The sequence below is a fragment of the Lithobates pipiens genome, unplaced genomic scaffold (assembly GCF_037356315.1).
Source record: "Lithobates pipiens isolate NorthernLeopardFrog02 unplaced genomic scaffold, aLitPip1_a1.2 Scaffold_22, whole genome shotgun sequence".
Lineage (NCBI taxonomy): Eukaryota > Metazoa > Chordata > Amphibia > Anura > Ranidae > Lithobates > Lithobates pipiens.
This window is the reverse complement of record NW_027507784.1, coordinates 303875052-303900428: the sequence shown is the minus strand read 5'-3', so window position 1 is coordinate 303900428 and position 25377 is coordinate 303875052. Positions and strand designations below refer to the sequence as shown.

General features: G+C 43.1%; 1 protein-coding gene across 1 annotated transcript in view; it reads right to left on the bottom strand.

Moving 5' to 3' along the window:
• XPO6 (exportin 6) overlaps nt 1-19787 on the bottom strand; it is a 107168-nt gene extending 87381 nt beyond the window's left edge. Inside the window, exons 1-3 of the mRNA XM_077449290.1 lie at nt 18777-19787; nt 11133-11223; nt 2243-2355 (exon numbers count right to left, since the gene is read on the bottom strand). Coding sequence (XP_077305416.1) covers nt 2243-2355; nt 11133-11223; nt 18777-18779 — 207 coding nt within the window. The 5' untranslated portion in view covers nt 18780-19787. The remainder of the gene's footprint in view (nt 1-2242; nt 2356-11132; nt 11224-18776) is intronic.
• Nucleotides 19788-25377: the final 5590 nt, after the last annotated feature.

Here is a 25377-nt window from a genome sequence, read left to right as displayed (position 1 = left end):
TAATCCCACTGGATGCACTTAGAGCTCAATATGGTAGATTCCCCTTAGACGATTAGAGATATAGACAGCTTCAACATTTTACACGTGGTTTACCCAAAACCATACACTCCCCTACCTCCTCCACTCCCTTTGAGAAGCGCTGCATGTCAGCCAATCCAATCCCACATTCCATATCTGTACTGTATGAGATGATGCAAGGACTGGAACTCAAGGGGAAGCCAATATACACTTGAGAATGGGAAAGAGACCTGCAACATGAGTTTACTGAGCAACAGCTTGATCACTTATACCGCCTTACTCATTCTAGCTCTGTTGACATGAAAATACAAGACAATGGGTTCAAATTTTTGACTAGATGGTATGAGTCCCCATCAAACTTGCTAGAATCTATCCAGCTTCTTCGGATGCTTGTTGGCGGGACTGCAGGCATAGGGGTACTTTTTACACATCTGGTGGGAATGCCCCAAGTTACAAACCTATTAGTAGGACATCAGAACCCAAATAAAATCATCTTGAATACAGATCTCATCGTCTCCCTAATGGGGTTCCTCCGTCATGTCCCCACCATCCCTTTCAGCCTTTATCGAAAAACGGTGCTGCCCCACCTTCTAAATGCAGCTAGGTGGTTGATCCCTGTCTATTGGAAAAGGAGCCAAATTCCAAGACACTCCGAATGGATTGGTCTTGTGAATGATATTATGGCTGCAGAGGAATGGATGGTGACATGCAAGGACAGACATGACAAATGGTAGGAGGTTTGGGCCGCTTGGATTCATTATGTTGATGAGGCCCAGACAGACAACCAATGGGTACCGGTTCCATGGGAGAAGTTTAACTGTCAGAAGTGTTTAGACTTGCCTTGATCCTCAGATATTGGATATATGACTGCTCATATGTCACAACAATAGAGTGCTTTTATTTTATCATTTTGGTTCACATATTTTACGTTCCCTTTATCGGTCTGCCCCTTGGGCTCTAGTTTTTCTGTCCAATGTTGTGGCGTTTGCTCATCATTGACGTTACGTTTGGTAGTAGGGCCAGAGACAAAACATTGTTGATATTGTTCATATGCTTCCACAACCACCAAGTAGACGCCTCCGTATCTAGCACCCTCTATGTTGGATGGGCTTTATGTTATGTATACTGACCAATGCCCACTTGGGTGGTTTTGAGTTTATTTTTCTGATGTCTGCTTTATTTTGTTGCTATCGCCTTTTTTATCATTTTGTCAAAAAATTAAAAAACATAAATAGAAAGATTATATAAAAAATAAATTGGGGTAGGAATACTTCTGAATATGTACAAAAAGACATATCAATGCTGTCCTTCACCCTCCCTGCACCCTTTTTTCCTTTCGAAGCATTCCCCCATCCTCTAACACATTTGGACTTTTTTTTTTTATTTATTTTTTATACCATTTTGGGGAACCCCCCTGTACTTCCTAGATTCTTGCCTAGGACAGAATGACATAGTGGTTGCTCACAGCCTCTTGGGATACCCACATCACACATCCCAGAAGGCCTCAGGGTACTTTGCAGAACTGGCACTACAGTGTGTCATCATGGAGCTGGTTGAAGCTTTCTGGCTCTTGCAGCCCACTCTCTGATGACACACTGTGGAACATATGGATCATCGGGGGCCAGCAAGAACCAACTAGCTCTCAATTATGCCAGATACCTACAGAGAACCACAATCACTTGGCGCGCAAATACGTTTTTGCAAAGAACCCAGTGAAAATGTTAAGGCGATGGTGATGTTGGTAGTAAAAGGGTGGGAGGCGATTCCTCACAATCAACCTATAATTAATATTTCTAGTTCACCTTGTCATTTGACCAGAGTTCTGTAGGAGAAGGACACACCAGCTACAGGAGTAATGAGCACCTCTGTGTCCATTTCCCTGTAACACCTTAAAAAACAGCTACCACTGCCAAAAGATCGCAGCTGAGCCTAGGTGTGGACAACTATTGATTGACCCACCAAGTGATTGGTAATAGGAGGGTGGCTTTGCTAATAGCTCTGGCCCCTATTACATCACTGTTTCCTGCTGTGGTCCAAATGCAAACACCAAGCCAAACCAAAAATGCAAGGGTTAACAGTTTGGCTTGACAGATTTACAGGTACTTTTTGCATGCAAATAAAAAAATAAAAAATAAAATTCAACATTCTTGTGCAACTTTGGAGACTGCAATACTTTTTTTTCTATAAAACAATTTAACCATACTTTATTATCCTATGGTCTTACCTCAAAGACGCTGAGGCTGTACATCAACACATAATCATTGTGCGAGCTGGACAGGAAGTAGAAGCAGAACCTCCAGGCTCCAAGCTGCTGAGCAAAATTATTCAGCAATGCCTCTGTAAAAGAGAATTTGAAACGTCAACAAGACAACTTTACTGCATTCTCTAAAACACAAAAAGTCTTAAAAAATAAATAAAATTCCTTTTATTTTTCATACATTATTATGTGGATCTACTGTGCCCTTATTGGAGAATTCACAAAAAGTCACAGGGGTCCTTACAGCAGAGTCCTTTAGTTTCAGAAAATACCATGGGCCTCATTAAAATAGTGTATAACTTCACAAAAGGGTTTAGGCTTATTGCTCCAACTTTTAATTAAGGAAGAATCCGAGTGGATGGTTTTGGCAAAACAGACCAAGCCCATTCTTTCCTCATTAATACCCTGAGGATTTTAATTGCTATATAATATAATATATATATATATATATATATATATATATATATATATAATTTATATATATAATTTTACACACACCCATATGTATTTGGACACAGGCAATTTTATTTTTTTCAGGCAATTACAAAAAACATATTCAAGCTATAGCTCTATGGATATGGTCTAAAGTGCACACTCTCAGGTTTAATTTGAGGGTATGTACATTCAAAGTAGGGCTGAAACAACTAATCGATTATGATTTTCATAATCGATTAATCGGCCAGTATCATAATGGGGTTAAACAAAAAAAAAAAAAAAAAAAAAAAAAAAAACACCCCACACACACTAAAATGAGCCCTTTATAGTACAAAAAAAAAAAGCAAATAATCGTTACTATAAATATTACTTTCACAGTTCTACAGTAAAAAAAATAAAATAAACCCCTTTACAGTAGCGATTTTTTTTTGTACTATAAAAGGGCTAATTTTAGTTTAACCCCATTATCTTACTAAAAAGGTAAAAAGGTCTGGAGTCAATTCTAAGTGTGGTATTTGCATTTGGAATCGATTGCTGTAAACCTACATAATGTGTTCAAAGGAGCCGTCCGTGAAAGTGAAACAGGCCATTATAAGGCTTTAAAAACAAAAATATTTTAGAAAGATAGCAGCACCATTAGGAGTGGCCAAATAAACAGTCTGGTAAATTCTGAGGAAAGGAGAACACACTGATGAGCTCAGCAACATAAAAAAGGCCTGGACGTCCACGGAAGACAACAGTGGTGGATGATCGCAGGATCCTCTCTATGGTAAAGAAAAACCCATTCACAAAATCCAGACAAGAGAAGGACAGGAGGTGGGCATATCATGGTCAGGGTGGAGAAGGCTTGGAACAGCTCATGATCCAAACTACACAACATCATCTGCAAAACATGGTGGCGGCAGTCTGATGGCATGGGCATGCATGGCTTCCAGTGGCACTTGGTCATTGGTGCTTATTGATGATGTGATAGAAGACAAAAGCAACCGGATGAATTCTGCAGTAATTAGACATATACTGTCAGCCCAGATTCAGCAAAGTTGATTGGGCGACACTTCACAATACAGATGTTGCAAAAGCAACCCAGGAGTTTTGAAGGAAAAGAAGTGGAATATTCTGCAATGGTCGAGTCAATCACCTGATCTTAATCCCACTTGCAGAAGGCAAAACTAAAAGGCAGAAATGTCAGAAACCATGAAATCAGACCGAGACAAAAAGTACAGTTAAATCACATTTGTTTAATAATAAAAGTAAAAAGAACAAATGTAGTCAAAACATAGCCAATGTTCAGCAACTGGAACGGATAGTCAGCCAAGCCAGAAGTCAGGGATCAATGTAGTGGAACAACAAGCAGGATCTGGAGCCAGAAGGGATGTCAGCAAAGCAAGTCTTTAAAACAAGAACACAGAAGATAGTCTCTTGTGATGTTTACTATGGCAAAGGCTGAGATTCTTTGGACTGGACGGCTTAAGTAGGCAAGACTGACAAGCAGGATATCAGCAACAGCTGAGTACCTATGGAGAGATCGGAGCTGGCAATTAGCCGACAGCTGAGCCACCAGCTCTGAGAAGGAAGGGCTGAGCCCAGCGCTGAAAGAAAGACTCACAAAGAAAGAACAAATGAAGACAGCTACAGTTAGGCTACTTTCACACTGAGGCACTTTACAGGCAATATAGCGCTAAAAATAGTGCCTGTAAAGAGCCTCTGTATAAAAAGGATTGCAGTTCCTAAAATATTTGTACTTGATATCTATGTTTAACCCGAATTAAAGCTGAAAGTGTGCACTTCAAATTCACGTGGATAGTTTCATTTTAATTTTATTCTGGTGGCATGGAGCCAAAGAGTTTTTTTTTTTTTTTTTTAACATGTGACCAGCAGCAGAGGACTAGAGGCTCCTCCTGCTTATGTTCCCCCAGCAGACAGCCTGGGAAAGAGCCGAGTCATGTGACATCTGTATATCGATTAGAGAAAAAAAAAAAAAAAAAAAAAAAAAAAAAGGTACTTTGATGGGTTTTTTTCATTAAAATAATTACAGTGCCATCATCCACATATCTAAGGGATAATGCAAAATTAACCACTTGCGGACCTCCCACCGTAGATATACTGCCCCCACTGTGCAATGATTGTGTTTGGTGCTGAAGCCAAGCAATCATATTCTATCCAATTATTAGCAAAAAATAAAAAAATTCATGTCAAAAGTATACATCCATCTCTGTAGGTGCCCTATAGATAGAACGAACGTGTTTGTCAGTATAAAAGATATACATGGGGAAAAAAATAAAAAATAAATAAACAAAAAAAAAAAAACACACCAACACACAATATTTTTTATTGTCTGGTATAAAACATATCAAATAAACTTTTTCTAAAAAAAAAAATTGTAATATATAAAAATCACATTTACATAGTAGGTGAGGTTGAAAAAAGACAAGTCCAACCTATGTGTGTGATTATAAGTCAGTATTACATTGTATATCCCTGGATGTTGTGGTCGTTCAGGTGCTTATCTAATAGTTTCTTGAAACTATCAATGCTCCCTGCTGAGACCACCGCCTGTGGAAGGGAATTCCACATTCTTGCCGCTCTTCCAGTAAAGAACCCTCCGCGTAATTTAAGGTTAAACCGCTTTTCTTCTAATTTTAAAAGCGGGAGTCCACCGGGACTCCGCGTTTTTTAAATTTTTTTTTTTAAAAGCCAGCAGCTACAAATACTGCAGCTGCTGACTTTTAAAATAGTGACACTTACATGTCCAGCGCGCCCGCGATGTCGGCACCCGAAGCCGATCTGTAGATCGTATCTCGGGTGCTGCCGCCGCCATATTGGGTATGGGAATCAGGAAATGGAGCCTTTCGGCTTCATTTCCCGGTTCCCTACTGCGCATGCGCGAGCCGCTCTGCGCAATAAGGACGGTCCCCGCTGCCTCTGGGATCTGTGTGTTTTCCCAGCAGGCAGCGGGGCACTTGCGGAAAGGGGTGTAATATACGCCCCTTTCCGCAGAGAGCTATCCCGGAAGTGGGTACAGATACCTGTACTGTACAGGTATCTGCACCCCCCTCCCCCCTGAAAGGTGCCAATTGTGGCGCCGGAGGGGGGGAGGGTTCCGATGAGCGGAGGTCCACTTTAGGGTGGACCTCCGCTTTAATGAGTGGCCACGTGTCTTATTAAACTCCCTTCCGTGAAAACGTTTTGTCCCTATTGTGGGGTAACCAGTACAGTATTTATAAATTTAAATCTTATCCCCTCTCAAGCGTCTCTTCTCCAGAGAGAATAAGTTCAGTGCTCGCACCCTTTCCTCATAACCAATGACCTCCAGACCCTTTATTAGATTTGTTGTCCTTTGTATTCCCTCCATTTTCAGTACATCCTTCCTGAGGATTGTTGCCCAGAACTGGACAGCATACTCCAGATGCGGCCGGACCAGAGTATTGTAGAGCGGGAGAACTATTGTTTTATCTCTGGAGTTGATCCCCTTTTTAATGCATGCCAATATTCTGTTTTCTTTGTTAGCAGCAGCTTGGCATTGCATATATCTACTAGGACCCCCAGGTCCTTTTCCCATCCTAGATTCCCCCCAGTGTATAGATTTTATTCCTATTTTTGCCACCCAAATGCATTATTTTACATTAAACTACATTTGCCATGTACTCGTCTTAGTAGAAAGCTAGCTGGGTATTACACCTGGCTGCTTCTCCTCTAACAGACTCTGGGGTGTAGTGGTTGAAAACTACTCACTCGGCCCTTTTGTGGAATCCTGAAGCACATGTGACTGCAGAACAGGCCTCCTGCTGGACAGGTTCCAATGGCTCCCAGGGTGGCTTAGCTAAGCCTAGCAGAGGCTGAAAGGGTGTGAGGTTTACACTGCTGCTCTCTCTCTCTTCCTCTCTGGTTCGTTCGTTATAGCTCCATCTGCCTGGAGGCAGAGCCTCTGAGCACAGGGGTCCCCTCCAGGCCATTGGACCCCGGATTCCACATGGCCAGGCTTCAGAATACTTATGGGCTATCTCTTCACCTTCTGGGCCATCCTCACCCATGGATTGCAGGAGACTATAAATATTCAGACATCATCTCTGCCTCTCTGCCCTCCAAGTTCTAGAACGCTCCAGGAGCATCTAGAAGTCAGGGGGAGGCAGCAGAGACTCAACCCTTGGAGCTCTGCCATAGCAAGTCTAAACAAAATAATCCTAGCTCTTAATGTCCTCCAGACCCTTTATTAGCTTACTTTCCCCTTCTTTGTACTCGCTCCATTTCCAGTACATCCTTCCCGAGGACTGGTGCCCAGAACTGGACAGCATACTCCAGGTGCGACCAGACCAGAGTCTTGTAGAGTGGGAGAATTATCGTTTTATCCCCTTTTTACGCATACCAATATTCTGTTTGCTTTGCTAGCAGCAGCTTGGCATTGCATGTCATTGCTGAGCCCGTCATCTACTAGGACCCCCAGAAACTCCCTAAGGGTTATTTACTTCTAAAAAAAGTTATGTAGGCCCTGCAACTTTCCCCAGAAGACTGCATGCGAAGCAACGGATTAGAATGAACGCAGACACTCCCATTCATGAATGAAAAACAGGGGGTGGGTGGTAGGCATGGTGCTGTTCTGATGTAGGGGTGTTTTAAAGCCCTTACTAATGAAGTGAATGCCTCATATAATAACTGTGCAAATGATCTGAGTGATTATTATTCCTCCTGTGCAGAAACCACAATACTAAAACCAATTACCTACTGTGATAATGACCATATATAACACCAAACATAAATGATGTCCTCTGATAAGAAAGTGCTGGTGCAAACAGATTATCTGCTGCGATAGTACTCATATATAACAACAAGCATAAAAACGTGTAATGTCCTCTGAAAAGTCCAACTATCACAAAAATAAAAATAAAGTGAAAAAAACTTTTTGGCCCTATTTCAGCTGTTTACTTCCGTGTTTGCGGTGTGAGGCATAAGATAGTCTCCTTGCAGCTGGCCCTTTATTGCTCCCACATGCAGAAAGGAAACATCACCATAGTGTAATACCATAAAAACTTTGACTGTTTAGTAATACAGACAAAAACGTACTCACAATTAGTCTGTTAATACAGAGCTTTGAATAAAAGATGGCTCCAGATGATGTACCAGTAACGAAACGCGTAGGGTGGGGCTAACAGCGTCATTGCATTACTTTCGGTTTCGAGCCGTGGAACGCAAACCGCCCCGGCTTCCTGTTTTTTTATCCAAAGCTCCGTATTAACAGACTAAATGGGAGTACGTTTTTGTCTGTATTACTAAACAGTCAAAGTTTTTATGGTATTACACTATGGTGATGTTTCCTTTCTGCATGTGGGAGCAATAAAGGGCCAGCTGCAAGGAGACTATCTTATGTCTCACACCGCAAACACGGAAGTAAACAGCTGAAATAGGACCAAAAAGTTTTCCGTGTGCTACACAATAACAAATACTGTGAAGGTGTAATACCTCCTGGAGAGGGGAGGGGAGAGGGGAGGGGGTGGGAGAATTCGGTTGAGTGCATTTCTAATGGGGCACCTTTGAAGAAGCACAAAATAGCGTTTGTGAAGAGCACCTGTCACTTTCTTTTTATTTTTTGTGATATTTGGACTTATAGTGCACCAGAACTTTCTCATCAGTGGACATTACACATGTTTTATGTTTGGTGTTATATATGATCATTATCACAGCAGATAATTGGTTTTAGTATTGTGGTTTCTGCACAGGAGTAATAATAACCACTCAGATTATTTGGACCTTTCATTTTGCATTATTTGCACAGTTATTATATGATGAATCCACTTCAGTAGTAAGGGATTTAAAACGCCCCTACATCAGAACAGCGCCACGCCTACCCCCGTCTTTCGTTTTCTTCCATTTCCACTCCGGTGGATTTAATAGGTAGAGGCTGCAGTTCTCCTCATTTGAATTGCTCCATAAGCACGGGAGTTTATATAGATTTTAACTCCCATTCATGAATTCGCCTTCAAAGGACAGAGTAGATACATAAAAGCTTTTTCTTAAAAACAGAAACAGGCAGGACTCCACTACAAAGTTTGTTAAAATCCTTGCAATGTACATTGATCACCCAGAGCGAGTTATTTTTTTCCCCCTCAACAAAAGTGGCAGTTACTCTTTAACCACTTGCTTACTGGGCACTTAAACACCCTTCCTGCCCAGACCAAATTTTCAGCTTTTGGTGCTCTCACACTTTAAATGACAATTACTCAGTCATGCAACACTGTACTCAAATGAATTTTTTGTCCTTTTTTCCCCCCCACAAATAGAGCTTTCTTTTGGTGGTATTTGATCACCTCTGGGGTTTTTATTTTTTGCGCTATAAATGGAAAAAGACCGAAAATTTTGAAAAAAAAAACGCATATTTCTTTGTTTCTGTGACAGAATTATGCAAATTATTAATTTTTCTTCATAAATTTTGGCCACAATTTATACTGCTACATATCTTTGGTAAAAATAACCCAAATTAGTGGATATTATTTGGCCTTTGTGAAAGTTAGAGAGTCTACAAGCTGTGGTGCGAATCGCACAAAATTGATCATATCTGATGTACTGGTGGCCTATCTCGCTTCTTGTGACCCGAACAAGCCAGGAAAGTACAAATACCCCCAAATGACCCCTTTTTGGAAAGTAGACATTCCAAGGTATTTAGTAAGAGGCATGGTGAGCTTTTTGATGTTGTCATTTTTTTCCCACAATTCTTTGCAAATTTTTCCACAAAATTGTCATTGTAATAGGTTATTTCTCTCACGTGGCACGTGTATACCACAAATGACACCCCCCAAAAAATTCTGCTACTCCTCCTGAGTATTACAATACCACATGTGTGGGACTTTTTCACAGCCTGGCCACATAGAGAGGCCCAACATGCAGGTAGCGCCATCATGTGTTTTAGGAACATAAATTACACATCTAACTTGTTGACTATTTATTACACTTTTGAAGCACCAGGACAATGACACGTGACACTGATACGTGGCAATGACACTTATACGTGGCACCGATGACAGATGGCACCGATGACAGATGGCACTAATAAGTGGCACCGATGACAGATGGCACTAATACGTGGCACCGATGACAGATGGCACGTGACACTGACAGGTGGCACTGATGACAAATGGCATTGATACGTGGCACTTATACGTGGCACTGATGACAGGTGGCACTGATGACAGGTGGCACTGCTGGGGGAGGATGGCACTTTTTTTTCCAACTCAAGGCAGAATGGCTGCCGCTGTTCATCGCTCCCCTCTCACACTGTGTGAGGAGGGAGAGCGGCGCTGAGAGATGATCTCATATGTTTACATACGAGATCATCTCCCATTGGACACGCCGATCACGCTGTAAACGCCCGCTGTGATTGGCCGTTTACAGCAATCTGTGTTTGCCTGTCCCCGGGGGACACGACAAACACAGAACTTCCGCGATGCGCGCCCGCGGCGGCGCACACTGCGGAAGTAAACATTAGGACGTCCAGGGACGGCCTCCCGGACGAAAGCGCCTGCTCTACGGCCGTCATTCGGCTATAGGGCGGGCGCGAGGTGGTTAAGATGGTCAATAATAAAAATGTGGATTTGCTTTTTCACCAAAATAGAAATAAATAAATGGGGGAATTGAATGATCAATCCACTATTTTGGGTCAACTACTGGGCAAATGAGTTGAAGAAACTGTTCTAATCTGGTGGAATATCAAATCACTTTCTATTACACTACTTGACCACATCTCCCCCCCCCCCCCCCCTGCACAGCCATTCATTGGGAAGACCAGCGTGCTGCTGATTATCCTTCCCCCAGCTCTTATGCAGCTGAGAACAGAGGGTATGTGATCACTTATAAACAAAAAGGGGGAAAAAAATTGAAGTATTTTTTATTTTAAAATAACATTATATACCTATACACAAATGTTTTGCCTTCCATTTCTAATTTAAACTGAATGGGCTGTTTTACGATCACTTTAAAGCGGACCTCCACCCTCAAGTGGAAGTTCCACTCATCGGAAACCCTCCCCTCCCCTCAGGTGCCACAATTTTAAGGGGGGGGTGCAGATACCTGGATAATCCAGGTATCTGCACCCACTTCTGGGAATAGCTAGCTGCAGATGCCCACCCCCCTCGTTGTGTTCTGGGAAACACACAGTTCCCAGGACACAACAAGGACCAGTGAAGATGCGCAACGCAGCTCGTGCATGTGCAGTAGGGAATCGGGCAGTGAAGCCGCTCTTCTCCTACACCCTGCCCTTGGGAAATGTCCACATTACAAAGACTAAAAGGGTTTTTGAGGCATATCGGCAGCCCTCGTTCACCAAGCACAGCGAACACCCAAACCCTAACATGGCCGCAACTTCACAATTAATTTACACTGAAAAATACATCTGAATTGTATAACACGGCACGTGCCTTCCAACTGATTCTCTTACCAATTTCTCTTTTACGCTCATTGGAGGTGCTTGTGTGAAAGAATTCTGTCATAAGACTCTCCAGGGCTCTCAGCGAGGCCTCTTCTGACGCCTGCACACAAAAAAAAAAAAAACAAATGGGCAATTTGAACATGAATCGTCTTATGAAAAGAAGGCAAGAGAAAAAAGGAGAATTTTTTTTTTTGCTTAGAATAAAGATCACAAATCTCGAACCATAATGAATTAAGGTGAAAAAACACGTGCCAGTCACCAGCCCCCTAGACCCCCCCCCCATTTTACTTACCTGAACCCCTTCATTCAGTCGGGACGTGCTCCCTCTCCACGGGCTCCCGGCTCTTGATTGGATAGATAGCAGAGCAGCCATTGGCTTCCGCTGCAGTCAATCAAATCCAATGACGCGGGCGCCGTGGGGGGGGGGGGGGGGGGGGAGGGGGCTAGAGCCCTGGATTCAGCCTCTATGGACAGCAAATGCTGGACTTGGGAGCACGCCCACAAGGTAATTCCCAGAAGAGGTGGTTCGGGGTCACTTTGTGCAAAACGATCTGCACAGTGGAGGCAAGTATAATATTGTTTTGTTTTTGTTTTTTGTTTTTGTTTTTATAACAAATTTCCCTTACAATCACTTGAAATGAAACTTCACACCATTTATTCTGCAAACAGTCTCTAGTCCTTTAGTAAACCTGCCCCATTATTTCCTTCTAATGAATAAGTAGGCAGCTACATCCTCCTAAAATGTTCCTCCAATGGTCTATGTAGACATTAGTCGAGCTTACAAGGTGTAGTATTTACTAATTTCCTGCATGAGTCATCTATGCTGAAGGTTGTAACAACTCTTTCAACCATTCAGATAGCAAATATAAAGAGAACCTATCCCTCCTAGATCTATAACAGCACCATGGTGGATATTTTTTTTTTAAAAAGGTTTACTTTCGGCCATTTCCTCTTTTTGTTCTTTTCTAATATTGGTGGCCTGGACCCCTGCCCTTCTATTCCTTTTACTTTTTATGCTATTCTAGGCTATGGATCCCATGTTGGGAAAGATTGAAAGAAAATAAAAAAAGTCAAAAAGAGAAAGAAGTCATTTAAAATCAGTTAAATCTCCTGCCTCCAACCATTAAGATACTTTTGCGGAAAATGTTTTTATCCAGCTATACTTGATAACATGTTGGAGCAATTGTTTTGACTGTATTGCACCTCTTAAACATTTTTGGAATACCTTTTTATAGGACTTCTCTGAAATCAATAACGTATTCAAAATCGTAAAAAAAAAAAAAAAAAAAAAAAAAGGAAGAAGAAGAAGAAGGAGGAGGACCAAATGGTTCCTGGAATTTTGAATCAATGACTTGCTCTAAGTCTTGTCCATCCCAACCAACTTTGGAACCCTTTATCTACAGCATGTTACAAAATAAGCAGAAAATAAAAAACTGCGCCAACCCTATAGTAAAAAATATCAAAAAGTAATATCAAAATAAATAGACATTAACCTTAAATGATTATCACAATGAAAAAACACCTTAAGTGCATAAAAAACAAAGCAATGTGTAAAGTGAAAAAACAATATAAATCAAAGTCCATTCAAGGAAAGTTCCTGTGTGGATCCAAATAAGAGTTGGTGTCACCACGGTGATTTAAACACGATCCAAAAACTCATAAAAGTGCCCGTCACCGTACAATGAATGTGCTTACCAGAAAAATAAGCAATTTGGGCGTTTGTAAATAATCGATGGATCCCGTCAAAAGATATCCTCCTTTTAAGTGGGTCAAATCTCCATCTCCCAATAATGCCCTCCAGATATTAATATGCCTCGTGGAGCTCAGTAATACCCGAAAAAGAAAGGGGCTTTCAGATCAGAATCCAGTGGGTGTCCACCATGTTCATCCAACAGAATCTGCTGCACCAGATCCTCACCTTTGGGAATAAAACATAGCAAATGCAAGAGTTAATCATGTATGATCGGAAAAAGGCAATTTCTTTTTTTCACTTTAAAGTAGGCAAAAGTGAAAGTGAAAAAAAGAAATTGCCTTTTTCCGATCATACATGATTAACTCTTGCATTTGCTATGTTTTATTCCCAAAGGTGAGGATCTGGTGCAGCAGATTCTGTTGGATGAACATGGTGGACACCCACTGGATTCTGATCTGAAAGCCCCTTTCTTTTTCGGGTATTACTGAGCTCCACGAGGCATATTAATATCTGGAGGGCATTATTGGGAGATGGAGATTTGACCCACTTAAAAGGAGGATATCTTTTGACGGGATCCATCGATTATTTACAAACGCCCAAATTGCTTATTTTTCTGGTAAGCACATTCATTGTACGGTGACGGGCACTTTTATGAGTTTTTGGATCGTGTTTAAATCACCGTGGTGACACCAACTCTTATTTGGATCCACACAGGAACTTTCCTTGAATGGACTTTGATTTATATTGTTTTTTCACTTTACACATTGCTTTGTTTTTTATGCACTTAAGGTGTTTTTTCATTGTGATAATCATTTAAGGTTAATGTCTATTTATTTTGATATTACTTTTTGATATTTTTTACTATAGGGTTGGCGCAGTTTTTTATTTTCTGCATATTTGTTTGGTGTTATATCACATCTATTGCTGCTGCCTGTTTCACATTTTATTTGTTTTCATGTTTCTTTCCTAGCGCGGAATAATTTTTTCCATGTTACAAAATAAAACCTCCAATTTCGTGATCACCCCCATTTTGATTTCCTCCATTAAAAGGAAAAAAAGTAACATGTTTCAACATATTACCCATAAAGGAAAGAAAATACTGTTGAAATGGTATATCCAAGAAAGGTGTACAATAAAAGTTATTGATCATAAATGACATTAAAGAGGGTTTACACATACTAGTTCCTCCAAATAATGGGCACCAGGCAGTATGAGGGATGTAGCAAGGCTCCACTAGTAACTGAAAGGCACAAGGTCCAAATGAATAAAAACCAGTTCCAATGGAGGTACAACGCGTGTCATTTTCTCAAAGGTGTCTTCACCTTTCTCAACAGCTTCAAACTACTGATTGCCCTTACACGGATCCTAGACTTTAGTACACTGTAGAAGACCTTGTCCCCATCCAATTACAGATGGAGCCTTTTTGAATCCTTCTGAAGGCTTGACAACAGGTCCGTCAGCGGACAGGGCGGTCTCTGCACACTGTGCAGGGACCGCCCTGTCAGCTCTCCGCTCTCCTCTATGGGGATCGGATGAGCACGGACCGTCTGTCCGTGTTCATCCGATCCGCTCTGCAGATGGATAGAAAAATAGGATTTTCCTCCGTCTGCAGAATGACAATTATGGAGGTGGACAATAGCGGGTGTCTGCGGATGTTCATCCGCAGACACGCGCTATCCCATAGGGATGCATGCATGTCCGTATTTCATCCGCAAACGGATGGATGAAATACGGACATACTGTCCGCATGTGTGAAAGGGGCCTTAGAAGATGCTGCGATCGGCTCTCCCCTCACTGTCAGTCAGTGTGAGGCAAGGAGAGGTTGTTAATCGGCTCTCCTCGCCTCACACTGACTGACAGAGTGTGAGGCGAAGAGAGACGATTAAAGACACCTTTTAAACGACACTTCCGTGTTTACATGTGATCGGCCACAGCCGATCACATGGATAAAGAGCCACATCATCGGATTTTTACCGAGATCAGGGTAGCGCGATCACGATGAGAGTGGGCGACGTCATATGATGTCGTCCAAGAACTAGAGGGGATCCCGTCCGCTGTCATTTGTCTACACGGCGAGCGGAAGGTGGTTAAAGAGAATCTGTCACTATAGGCCCCTTTCACATGAGAGGCCCAATTGAGTCTGGCTGCAAAATAGACAGATGGACCCAATCAGATTATCCTCTATAGAGAATTATGTGTAAACAGACTTGTGTCCAAATAAACCCAGCTACTTCTGGGTCCAATCTGGCAAAAACAAAAATGGAAGGGGATCCGTTCCCCTCTGGCTCTCTTGGGGGGCAGTCAGGTGTAAACAGACACAAGTCAGTTTACATTTGGCTGCCCATGGATCAGAGCAGGCCGTGTCCGTGCCCACTGTGCATAAGCAGAGCGGACCTGTACTCCAGCCGATTCGCTAAGCTCAGCAGGGGATCAGTGGACAGATCCCCTGCTGAGCAAAACCGGATACGGCCCGTGTGAAAGGGGCATTAAGCTCAGCATTGGTCTCATTAGAATTTGTCATGGAATTAACGACCTTCTCTTCTACATGATGATTGGTTGCTTAGGCCCAAGCATTGAAGCATGGAATTAAGAAAAGTTCACATGCTCCTCATACGTGAACATACCTGAAATTTTCAAAGGCTTCAAAAGTCTGGAAAAAATAAAAATCAACATTGTTCCAGAACAAGAGGCAAGGAGGAACCTTTCAATGGGGACATCTGTTCCAAGGATGACTGTCTAAGGCTGCTTTCACACTGGGGCGGTATTCAGGCGTTACAGCGCTATAAATAGCGCCTGTGTAACGCCTGAAAAAAACCGGCCCCTTTAACTCCAGTGTGAAAGCCGGAGGGCTTTCACACTGGAGCGATGCGCTGGCAGGACGGTGAAAAAAGTCCTGCCAGCCGCATCTTTGCAGCGGTGAAGGAGCGGTGTATTCACCGCTCCTATACCGCTGCTACCCATTGAAATCAATGGGACACCGCGGCAATACCGCCGGCAAAGCGCCGCTGCAGCGGCGCTTTGCGGGCGGGTTTAACCCCTTTTCGGCCGCTAGCGGGGGTTAAAACCACCCCGCTAGCGCCCGCACACCGCCGCTAAAACGACGGTAAAGCGCCGCTAAAAATAGCGGCGCTTTACCGCCGACGCTGCTCTCGCCCCAGTGTGAAAGCAGCCTAAGAGAGGACTCACTTTGGGGTTTATTTACTAAAGCTGCAAAATCCAGCTCACATCTGCATAGAAACCAATCTGCTTCTAAGCTCAGCTCGTTCAATTAAGTTTTGGCAACAAAACCTGGAAGCAGATTGGTTTCTTTGCAGAAGAGAGATGGATTTTGCACTCTGCAGCTTTAGTAAATAAACCCCATTGTGTCTTAGGAACAGGAAGTGAAGGGAAATTTGCCCAGTGATATAGAGCATAAAATGACCTAGCAGGGGATTAACCCTTCCCTAAAACCAAAAGTTTTTGATGGAGTAAGGAATGACTAGAACCCCTGTCAGGTTTTCATTGTTGCCCATGTCCCACCAGGGAAGAATCTCTTTACTTCCAAAGACACAAACTAAAGCCAGAGTAAATTCCCTCTCGGATAGTTGTAACCAGGACAGGTCCCACCACATTGGAAGATTTCCACTATATTCCAGTTTTGGTTTTACACTTTTTGTTCTGCTCACAATGGTCACCAGGTCAAAGAGAGGAGGGAAATCTCCCCATCGGGCAACAGGAACACAAAAAAATAAAAATATATAAGTTCAGATACACTTTTAGGAAATCCTATTATATATGCAGTGATGTATTTTATGCAATTTGTTTACCTGCAAAAGCCACCCTGGTGTAGTTATTCAATTATCCAAGAACCTTAAGACCCCTTTCACACTGGGGTGATTTTCAGGTGCTTTTGGGCTAATACTAGCACCTGAAAAACACCTCCCCTGCAGCCCCAGTGCTTTCACACTAGAGCGATGCGCTTGCAGGACATTAGAAAAAGTCCTGCAAGCAGCATCTTTTGGGTGGTGCGGGAGCAGTGTATACACCAGACCTCGACCGCCCCGCCGTTGAAATCAATGGGCACTGCTGCCGAAGCAGCGCTTTGCGGGCACTTTTAACCCTTTATTCGTCCGCTAGTGGGGGTTAAAAGCGCCTTGCTAGCGGGCGAAAAGCACCGCTATAACAGTGGTAAAGTGCCACTAAAATTAGCGGTATTTACCGCCAACGCCCCCCAGTGTAGAGGTAGCCTAAGACTGCTCCTGGGTGCCCCTTTCTTGAATGTGACATCAGCGGCCCCAGCAGACTCACTTAAATCACACTCTGGTCAGCCGCATACAAGGTGTAGTGGGCCCCTGAAAGCTCCAAAGGGCAGCACATAATATTCTGTATACAACAGAAAACCGTCCAAGACTTCAGACATTCTAGAGGAGATGACTGGAGCCTGCAGATCTGTAACATGAGAGGTTGGAGACTAAAATGGAAAATTGCATTAAAGCGGAGTTCCGCTAAAGAAAAAAAAATAATTAAAAGTCAGCAGCTACAAATATTGCAGCTGCTGACTTTTAATAATTAGGCATTTACCTGTCCCAGGGTCCAGGGATGTGGCGCCGACATTGTCACTGTGGGTGCCTGGCTGTGGCTTCACAACCGGGCACGCACTGCCCATGCGCGAGCCACACTGACTAGCCGGGCAATCATCTGGGACCTGCGACATGTCCCAGATGATTGCCGAGAGTGGGGGGGGGGGGGGGGGGGTTTTAAGAGGTGAACCAACTTCCAGCTCCGTAAAGCCCCGGGAGGAAGTGGGAGCTGGTTCCCCCCCCCCAAAAAAGATGTGCCAAATGTGACATGTCAGGGGGTCACCTTCCCTTAAAGTGGAAGTTCCATTTTTCGCTTTAAATACTTACCGCAATTTTCCCTTTCTGTGACAGTGCTGACCAATCAGAATTGATATGGTTTGTCCTGGAAGCACTAACGGAAAAGAACAGGCATTTTAAATCCCCCAACAACTGGACCAGTTGCGGGGATGCAGATAGCTTGGCAACCCTGGAGGCAAGCACAGCTGGCATAAGGAGTGGGGAGTAGGGATGCACCAATACCATTTTTATTTATTTATTTTTTTACAACGAATACCGATACACTTTTTTTTTTTTTTTTTTTTTTTAGAATTCGCTGATACCAATTACCGATACCTACCGCAAGTGTTTTATTTTCCCTTCAGCTGTAAGCATTGGTGCATTGAAAAGTTATTTACAAATGAAAAACTTTTTTTTTTTTTTTGCACTTTTTCAATGTGAAATGTGCAAATATATGTTAATATATATGTGTAAAAATATTCACTAATAAAGCAAAACGAAAAAAAAAAAAAAAAAGTTTTAAATTGTTTATCGTTTATATAATAGACGTGAAAAAAAAAATGCAGGAAAATAATAATTAAATGAAGGAGAATAGGGAGTTAATTAAGACTGGTTAGAGTAAATTAAGTGTTAATAAGGGGTTAAACAGAGGAACATTTGTTCATCCCTTTGATCTGCATATGAAGAAACAGAAAGATACAAAAAGAAACAGTTTCTTTTTGTTTTATTGTTTTTAATAAACATTGCTGGCTGCTGTTTTTTTTTTTGGACAGCTCCAATTACAGAACTTCTTTAACAGTTCAGCTGTCAGCGGGGGAGACCCACTGACAGCTCAAAGAACTGAGCCTGAAAGCATCTGTGAATTTGCGCGAGTACAGATACTTGTGCAAATACTTGTGTCGGCGCAGATACTGATACTAGTATCGGTGCAACCCTAGTGGGGATGGTGTACAATGTTAGTTCACCTTTACATTTTATTTTTGTACAAATGAACTAACCCTTTAAATTAATCAAATCCAGTTGGTTATTTGTAAGCAGCTTCTACAATTCTGTTCCAGATCGCTCCCCATCCAATCACACAGACACCCCTCCCCCCAAAAACACATCATCGTTAAACCAACTTACCATGGTTTTGCTTCTCGTCTCTCCTCCCGGGTCACTTGATGCCACCGTCACTTCCGCTGTTCATGTCAGACCCCCCCCCCCCCCAAAACCCCTTTTTCTGGACCAGCGATTAAAATGGCACAAATCGCACTGACAGTGGCGGATGGTAGTCTGATGACTTATCCCATCTGAATCTAAGACAAAAATCTGCTAAAACGTTGGCATGCACACCACCCCCTCCGCAGGGGGGGGGGGGGGGCACCCGGTGTCAGCCCAGGCAGGGCATGGGGAGCTATAGAGGGGTGTGGGAGACTGGCATTGAGAAGGGATTACGGTCTGATCTATTGAGGGGTACGGTGTGCTGGAGGGGAGATGGGCATGCAAGATTGATTATGAATGCCTGATCTATAAATACAATGTATCTAAAAATATAAAAATGGGGGGGGGGGGAGGGGGTAAATAGATGAGGCAGGCTGCTGGGGTTAAGAATAAAATGCAAACGGGGCCGATGTGCACAAAGGGCAGATTATTGGCCCCCTACAGGTCTCTGGTGCCCGTGTTACCCCCAATTGGGTGTTGATGTGGGGGGGGGGGTGTCAGATCTATAGATAGGAGTAAATGGGGGGGCCACATCCACAGAGGAGGGGTAGAATTCAGAATAAAGCCATATACATGGAGGATATGGTGACTATAGAGGAGAGCAGTGAATGGGCAGAGCTTGTATGGAGGGGACGAATCAGAATGGGGCTCAGTGGGAGGCCACAGGCAGATAATTGGCACATGTGCCCCTTGGGGCCCCTGTCAGTCTCAAGAAGGTGGGGGCCACACCCTTGCTGGAGATGGAGGTCAAAGGTCAGCCTTCACCACTCCTCCGGGGGGGGGGGGCTCTTTTCATCCGGTTCCGGTCCCGTCTGTAAAGGTAAAACAGGGAGGTGGGGGAGGAGTGCTCGTTTCCTCCAGTCGCCTCTTCCTCGTTAAATGACAGCGCCGTACTCCACAGCTCCACCGGAAGTCATCCTGGCCGGCCTGGGCACGGAGCCAATCAGATAACGGCGAAGGGCCCGGCCCTCCAATCGGTGAGCGAGGAAGAGTGCCGCCGCCATGCTGGTTGGGGAAAAGTCGCGTCCGGGGAGCCAATAGGCGATCGGGATAGCGGCCGTGGTTGGCGTGTCACGTGACTCGCCGCCATGTTGGTAGAGGAATCTCCTGGCTGGAACACCTGACTGTGTTCAGTCACTGAGTGCTGCTGCTGGAATGGTTGTCATTCCTGGAAGTAGAAGCACACAGCATGTGTGAGGGGTGTAAATCTTATCCCTGGCATATGCCTCGTTCATATTTATTATATGGTAATAATAAAATGATCTAAAACAGCCCTGTCAGAGCGATAACAAATAAATATAGCCAAGTTCCCTGCAAAAGGAGAGCTGTTACCTCCTACTTCCAGTACTGCAGATTCCACCAGAGTGGCCAGCATTCAACACTAATATCTGTCTAATATATATCTACTATCCATCCCCCCTGTCACATGCTTTAGTTCTATCCTCTGTCCGCTACATCTAGGGTTGTCACCTGTTCAGGATTCACCCGGACAGTCCGGATTTCAAATCATGTGTCCGGGTTTCAGTCTGCCTGAAACCCAGACATATACAGGCAGGGCTGTGGCTCACCAAGTAACGTGAGTTGCCACCTCACCCTTTAACCACTTCAGGCTTGGAAGGATTTGCCCCCTTCCTAACCAGGCCAAATCCTGCACAAATATATTAGGAAAGGAGCATTCTAGAGAATGGCACCAGTTTCAAAGTCCTTGTTCAACTCTGCAGGGGCAAGAACATTTAAAGTAAAAATCCAAAACATTTCTCTATGACAGAGTTTTCTGAAACGTTCGGGTGAGGGGAGGTTCTTTGGCATTGTTTCAATGACCCAGACCCTTAAACCATCTATAGATTTTTGATGATACTTGAGGAAATGCCTAGGAACACTGTGATTATCGAATCCACCGGAGATGAAACGGCGATGCTCGCCGAAACGCTTGCGAAGTGGCCTAATGGTTCTCCCTACATAAAACAAGCTGCAGGGACATGTTAGACAGTATACCACATGGTCAGTGGAGCATGTGTGAAAACCCTTGACAGGGTATGTTTTTCCTTTTACAACAAAATCCTCCTGCCCATGTCTCACAAACTGGCAGGTTTTGCATAATGGTTTGCAGCATTGGTACATACCCGAGATAGCTAGAAAAGTGGGAATAGAGCTACCAGGGGGAGGAGATTTCTCTTTAAGTTTACTTGGTGCCACTTTGCTCTTAATATTAGGTGCTTTTCTGTATGCAAACTTTGGCGTATTAGGAAAAACAGGAAGGAGATACTCATACTGAAGCAGCAAGGGCCAATGTCTCCATACAATACTCTCCATCTGTTTGTGACAAGAATGAAATTCAGTGATAAGGCGTAAATCATTAAGATTTTTACTACCATGGATAGAGGTCTATGAAGAGGGAGTTGTATTTTTGTATTGAGAACATGCTGTTTCCACAAGATTTACTGGGAGCCCTTTATTAAGGAATTTTGTTTTTTAAAGTCTTACTCTGATTATCGTAATCATCAATTCTAGTACAATTCTTTTTCAGTCTGCAAAATTGGCTCTTAGGTATATTGTTGAGCCATTGGGGATGATGACAACTTTTATAGTGGAGAAATTAGTTCCCTGCAGTAGGTTTGGTAAAATTCTTGGCATGAATATCTTTGCCAACAGAAAATAATTCCAAATCAAGGAAAGCTAACTTATCTTTATCCAGAACAGAGGTAAACTGTAAGCCCATATTATTATTGTTACAATGTGTAACAAAATCTAAGACTGAAGATGCACTACCATCCCAAATAATAATCACATCATCTATGTAACGACCATAGAACACAATGTGGGAGAGAAAAGCATTGTTTTGCCATATGTGCAAGGATTCCCAATGCCCCATAGTAAGATTGGCATATGAAGGTGCAAAATTTGACCCCATAGCAATCCCATTCACTTGAAGAAAAAAATTATCGAATTTAAAATAATTGTGAGTGAGACAGAAAGAGGTAGCCTCAACAATAAAGGAGGCTTGTCTGGGGTTCAGCATAGGGTCCTGACACAAAAAGGATTGTATGGTGCTCAATCCCACATTGTGCGTGTGTGTATGGAAGTATACAAAGATTGGAAGTATACAAAGATTGGACATCTAGGGAGACCCAGAGATAACTGGGCTCCCAAGAGTAGGGAGAAAGCAATTCCAGCAAATGGGTGCTATCTCTAATGTAGGACTGGAGGGATTGGGCAAGTGGCTGAAGAAACTGGTCGACATATTGTGACAAACCACTGGTAATACTACCCATGGCTGCCACAATAGGACGTCCAGGGGGATTAGTCAAATTCTTATGTACCTTAGGTAAATGATATAGGTACGGGGTAAAATGTACATCCTTAATCAAGAAAGAGGCTTCCTGTGGAGTAATAATTTTGTTCACTTAGTGCATTTTTAACAAGGGCAGTAGCCTCCAACGTAAACCTGGGCAATGGATCAGTTTTTAATCTAACATACTTATTAGTATCTGAAAGGAGTCTGTTGGCTTAATTAACATAGTCAGCTGAGCTCTATTTTGTACAACTATGCCTCCTCCTTTGTCTGCACTTTTAATGACCAGATCATAATTATTAGTTAGAGCATCTAGAGCTTTCTTTTCAGGGTACGTGAGATTGGAATGGGTCTTATTTTAATTTTTTGCTGAATTGCACATATCCTGTATCTCTGCATACACAATATGATAAAAAGCATCGATACAGGAGCCCTTAGAATAAGTAGGATAGAACACTGATGTAGGTCTAAAGTTTGTATTCTTAACAGTCTTATATATATGCCTAGTCTTAAGAATTATTGAAGATTGTGTAAAAATATTGATTCTCATTTTCATTTTATGTTTATTTTTATTTTTAAATGTCGCTTATTGGTTGTTGTTCTGTATGAAATCATAGATTTTTTTTGTTTGGATAGGGATTTTGTTTCTGTTTCTCCTCCTGTCCTATACCGTTATATTGTGATAATGCACCATTTACATATTCCCACCCCTAAGGTCCACCCAGGTAGTATAAATTAGTCCCATACACACACAGTCATCAGGTTGATAAAGGAACCAATGAGATGTTCCGAAACGCATCCCTCTTTGATGACTGCTTCCTGTTTTGGTTCCTGTTTGTGGTCCACGCTGGTTGCTGGTTATTGTCTTGGGCAGCACAGTGGTGTAGTGGTTAGCATTTGCACCTAGCAGCAATAAGGTTGCTGGTTCAAATCCCAAACACGACACTATCTGCCTGGAGTTTGCATGTTCTCCCTGTGCCTGTGTGGGTTTCCTCCAGGTACTCCGGTTTCCTCCCACACTCCAAAGACATGCTGTTAGGTTAATTAGACCCTGTCCAAAAAAAAAAAAAAAAAAAATTGGCTGTATGTGTATGTCAGTGTTGTAAATGTGTCTGGACCCTACAGGTTAAAAGGACCGCATAAAGAAAAAAAAGCTGCAGACGGATACCAGTGGCAAGAAAGCACCCTGAGGCGATTCAGTTCGCATAGGTAGCGCTATACAAGTCATTCATTCATTCCTGCCGCTGATGTCACTTCCGGGATCCTTGTGTTTTGAGACTGTGATTGAGGGCTGGCCTGTCAATTAAATTGGAGCTCCCTGCTGGTTTTCCCGTTGGCATCCCCTGGACCCCCCTGCTACTTGACACACACAGCCTAAAGAACTTGTATATGCCAGTGACCACTGCATTCATGCCGGACCACCTACATGGATATTAATGATATGCTCTGCCAGTCTACATATCTTGTAAGTGTTTTTAACACTTTTTGGGGAAATTAAACAGCTTTTAATTCTACACTTAGAGGCGCCTTTTCTTTGTTTTTCTGTTTCCATCAGAATTTAGCTGGCCGAATTCCCGCCAGCAAAAATTTTAATTTTCCCGATGGAAATTCCGATCGTGTGTATGCAATTCTGACTCACAAAAACTCACACATGCTCAGATTCAACTGTGAGATGGAAGCTATTGGCTACTAGGTATTGAACTTCCTTTTTTCTAGTCCCGTTGGAATGGCTTTGGAATTCCGACGGGAAAACCATCAGAGCTTTTTCTGATGAGAATTCCAATCGTGTGTATGCGGCATTATTGATCACAATATACAGGGATATGGGAAATAATTATCTACACAAACACACACCAACATAGGTTGAACTGGATGGCCCATTGTCTTTTTTCAACCTTACCAACTATGTAAATTGTCAGGCTTGGCTTGTAGCCAAGCCTGTGTGTTTTTTCTGGGTCAGGGTTGAGTGACTCGGGGAGGCTGGATGACTCAGCAGCAGCAGCATCTCTGGTGACTCCCCCTGCTTGCTGGAAACTTGGAGAAGATTCCAGAAGCAGTTGGGAGGGATCTAGGAGGAGCTGTCTGGAGTATTCCAAGGGCCCTGACCGATCCCCAACAGATGGGTTGGCAGGGGGCAGGCCCTCTCAGATAATCAGGGTCAGCCCAGCTGGTGCAGTGGAGTTCAGGCGGAAAATGTAGATGGAGTGTTAGGCTGTCAGAAGGCTTTGAGAGTCTAAGGGGGTAAACTCAGGCCTGGGCTCGGGTGCGGAAGGGACCATTCTCATGACACATGGAGGGATCCTGACCAGGAGGCACGGGTGCAAGAAAAGGACAGCAGGAGGACACTGCCAGGCAAATCTCTGGGAAGGAAGACAGCCAAGAGGGCTGGTGATTGTTATAGTCAAAAGACTGAGAGGCATGCCTAAAGAGGCTAGGTGCAAGCAGTCTGGGATGGATACAGAGTCAGTCTGGGAGGACTGTGGAGAAGTAGACAGGAGGACTAGTGAAAGGGGCAGCTATAGCCAGGCGGCTGGCAGTGCCTAAAGAGGTGGTGCTGGTATCAGCAGAAGATTTCCCTGTTAATCAAGTGGGCATCTCAATATAACCCCATCCTCATCCAAGTTCAATCCCCCTAATAAAAAACAAAACAAAGCTGCAAGGACTGATTCCTGTCTCCAGAGCGAGTGGAAAATTCCATACCTCCCAAATTTTTGAGATGGGAATGAGGGACACCAATCAGCAAAAGTATGCAGGCATAGGACACACCCCTTGCCACGCCCCCTTAAAGGAGAATTGTACAAAAAAAACAAGGTTGATTAAACCCACAAGTGCTTTTTTTTACCACTACTATTCCTTTATATTGGCTTTTGGAATTTACAAATACAGCAATTTAGAAATCAGATGAAAGGTTTAGCGCTGGAAAACACTTTTTGATAGATAAAAAGTGCATTTTCTATACAACTATATAGATCAGACCAAAATGAGGAGGAATAAAGGACATTTCTCCAAATCAGGGACAGTCCCTCCAAATCAGGGACAGTTGGGAGCTATGAAATTTTGTGTGCCTGGCTGTGCAGGGTGGGAGATACCCATAGTCACCAGTGGCTCTGTCATAAGGTGCGCATGGGTAAAGCGCTCTGGCGCACAGCTGTGTGCAATAGAAATAAGCTAAAGCACACAAGCAAACACACACAGGGTGTGACCCCTCGCTGACCTAAAAGGGAAACACAC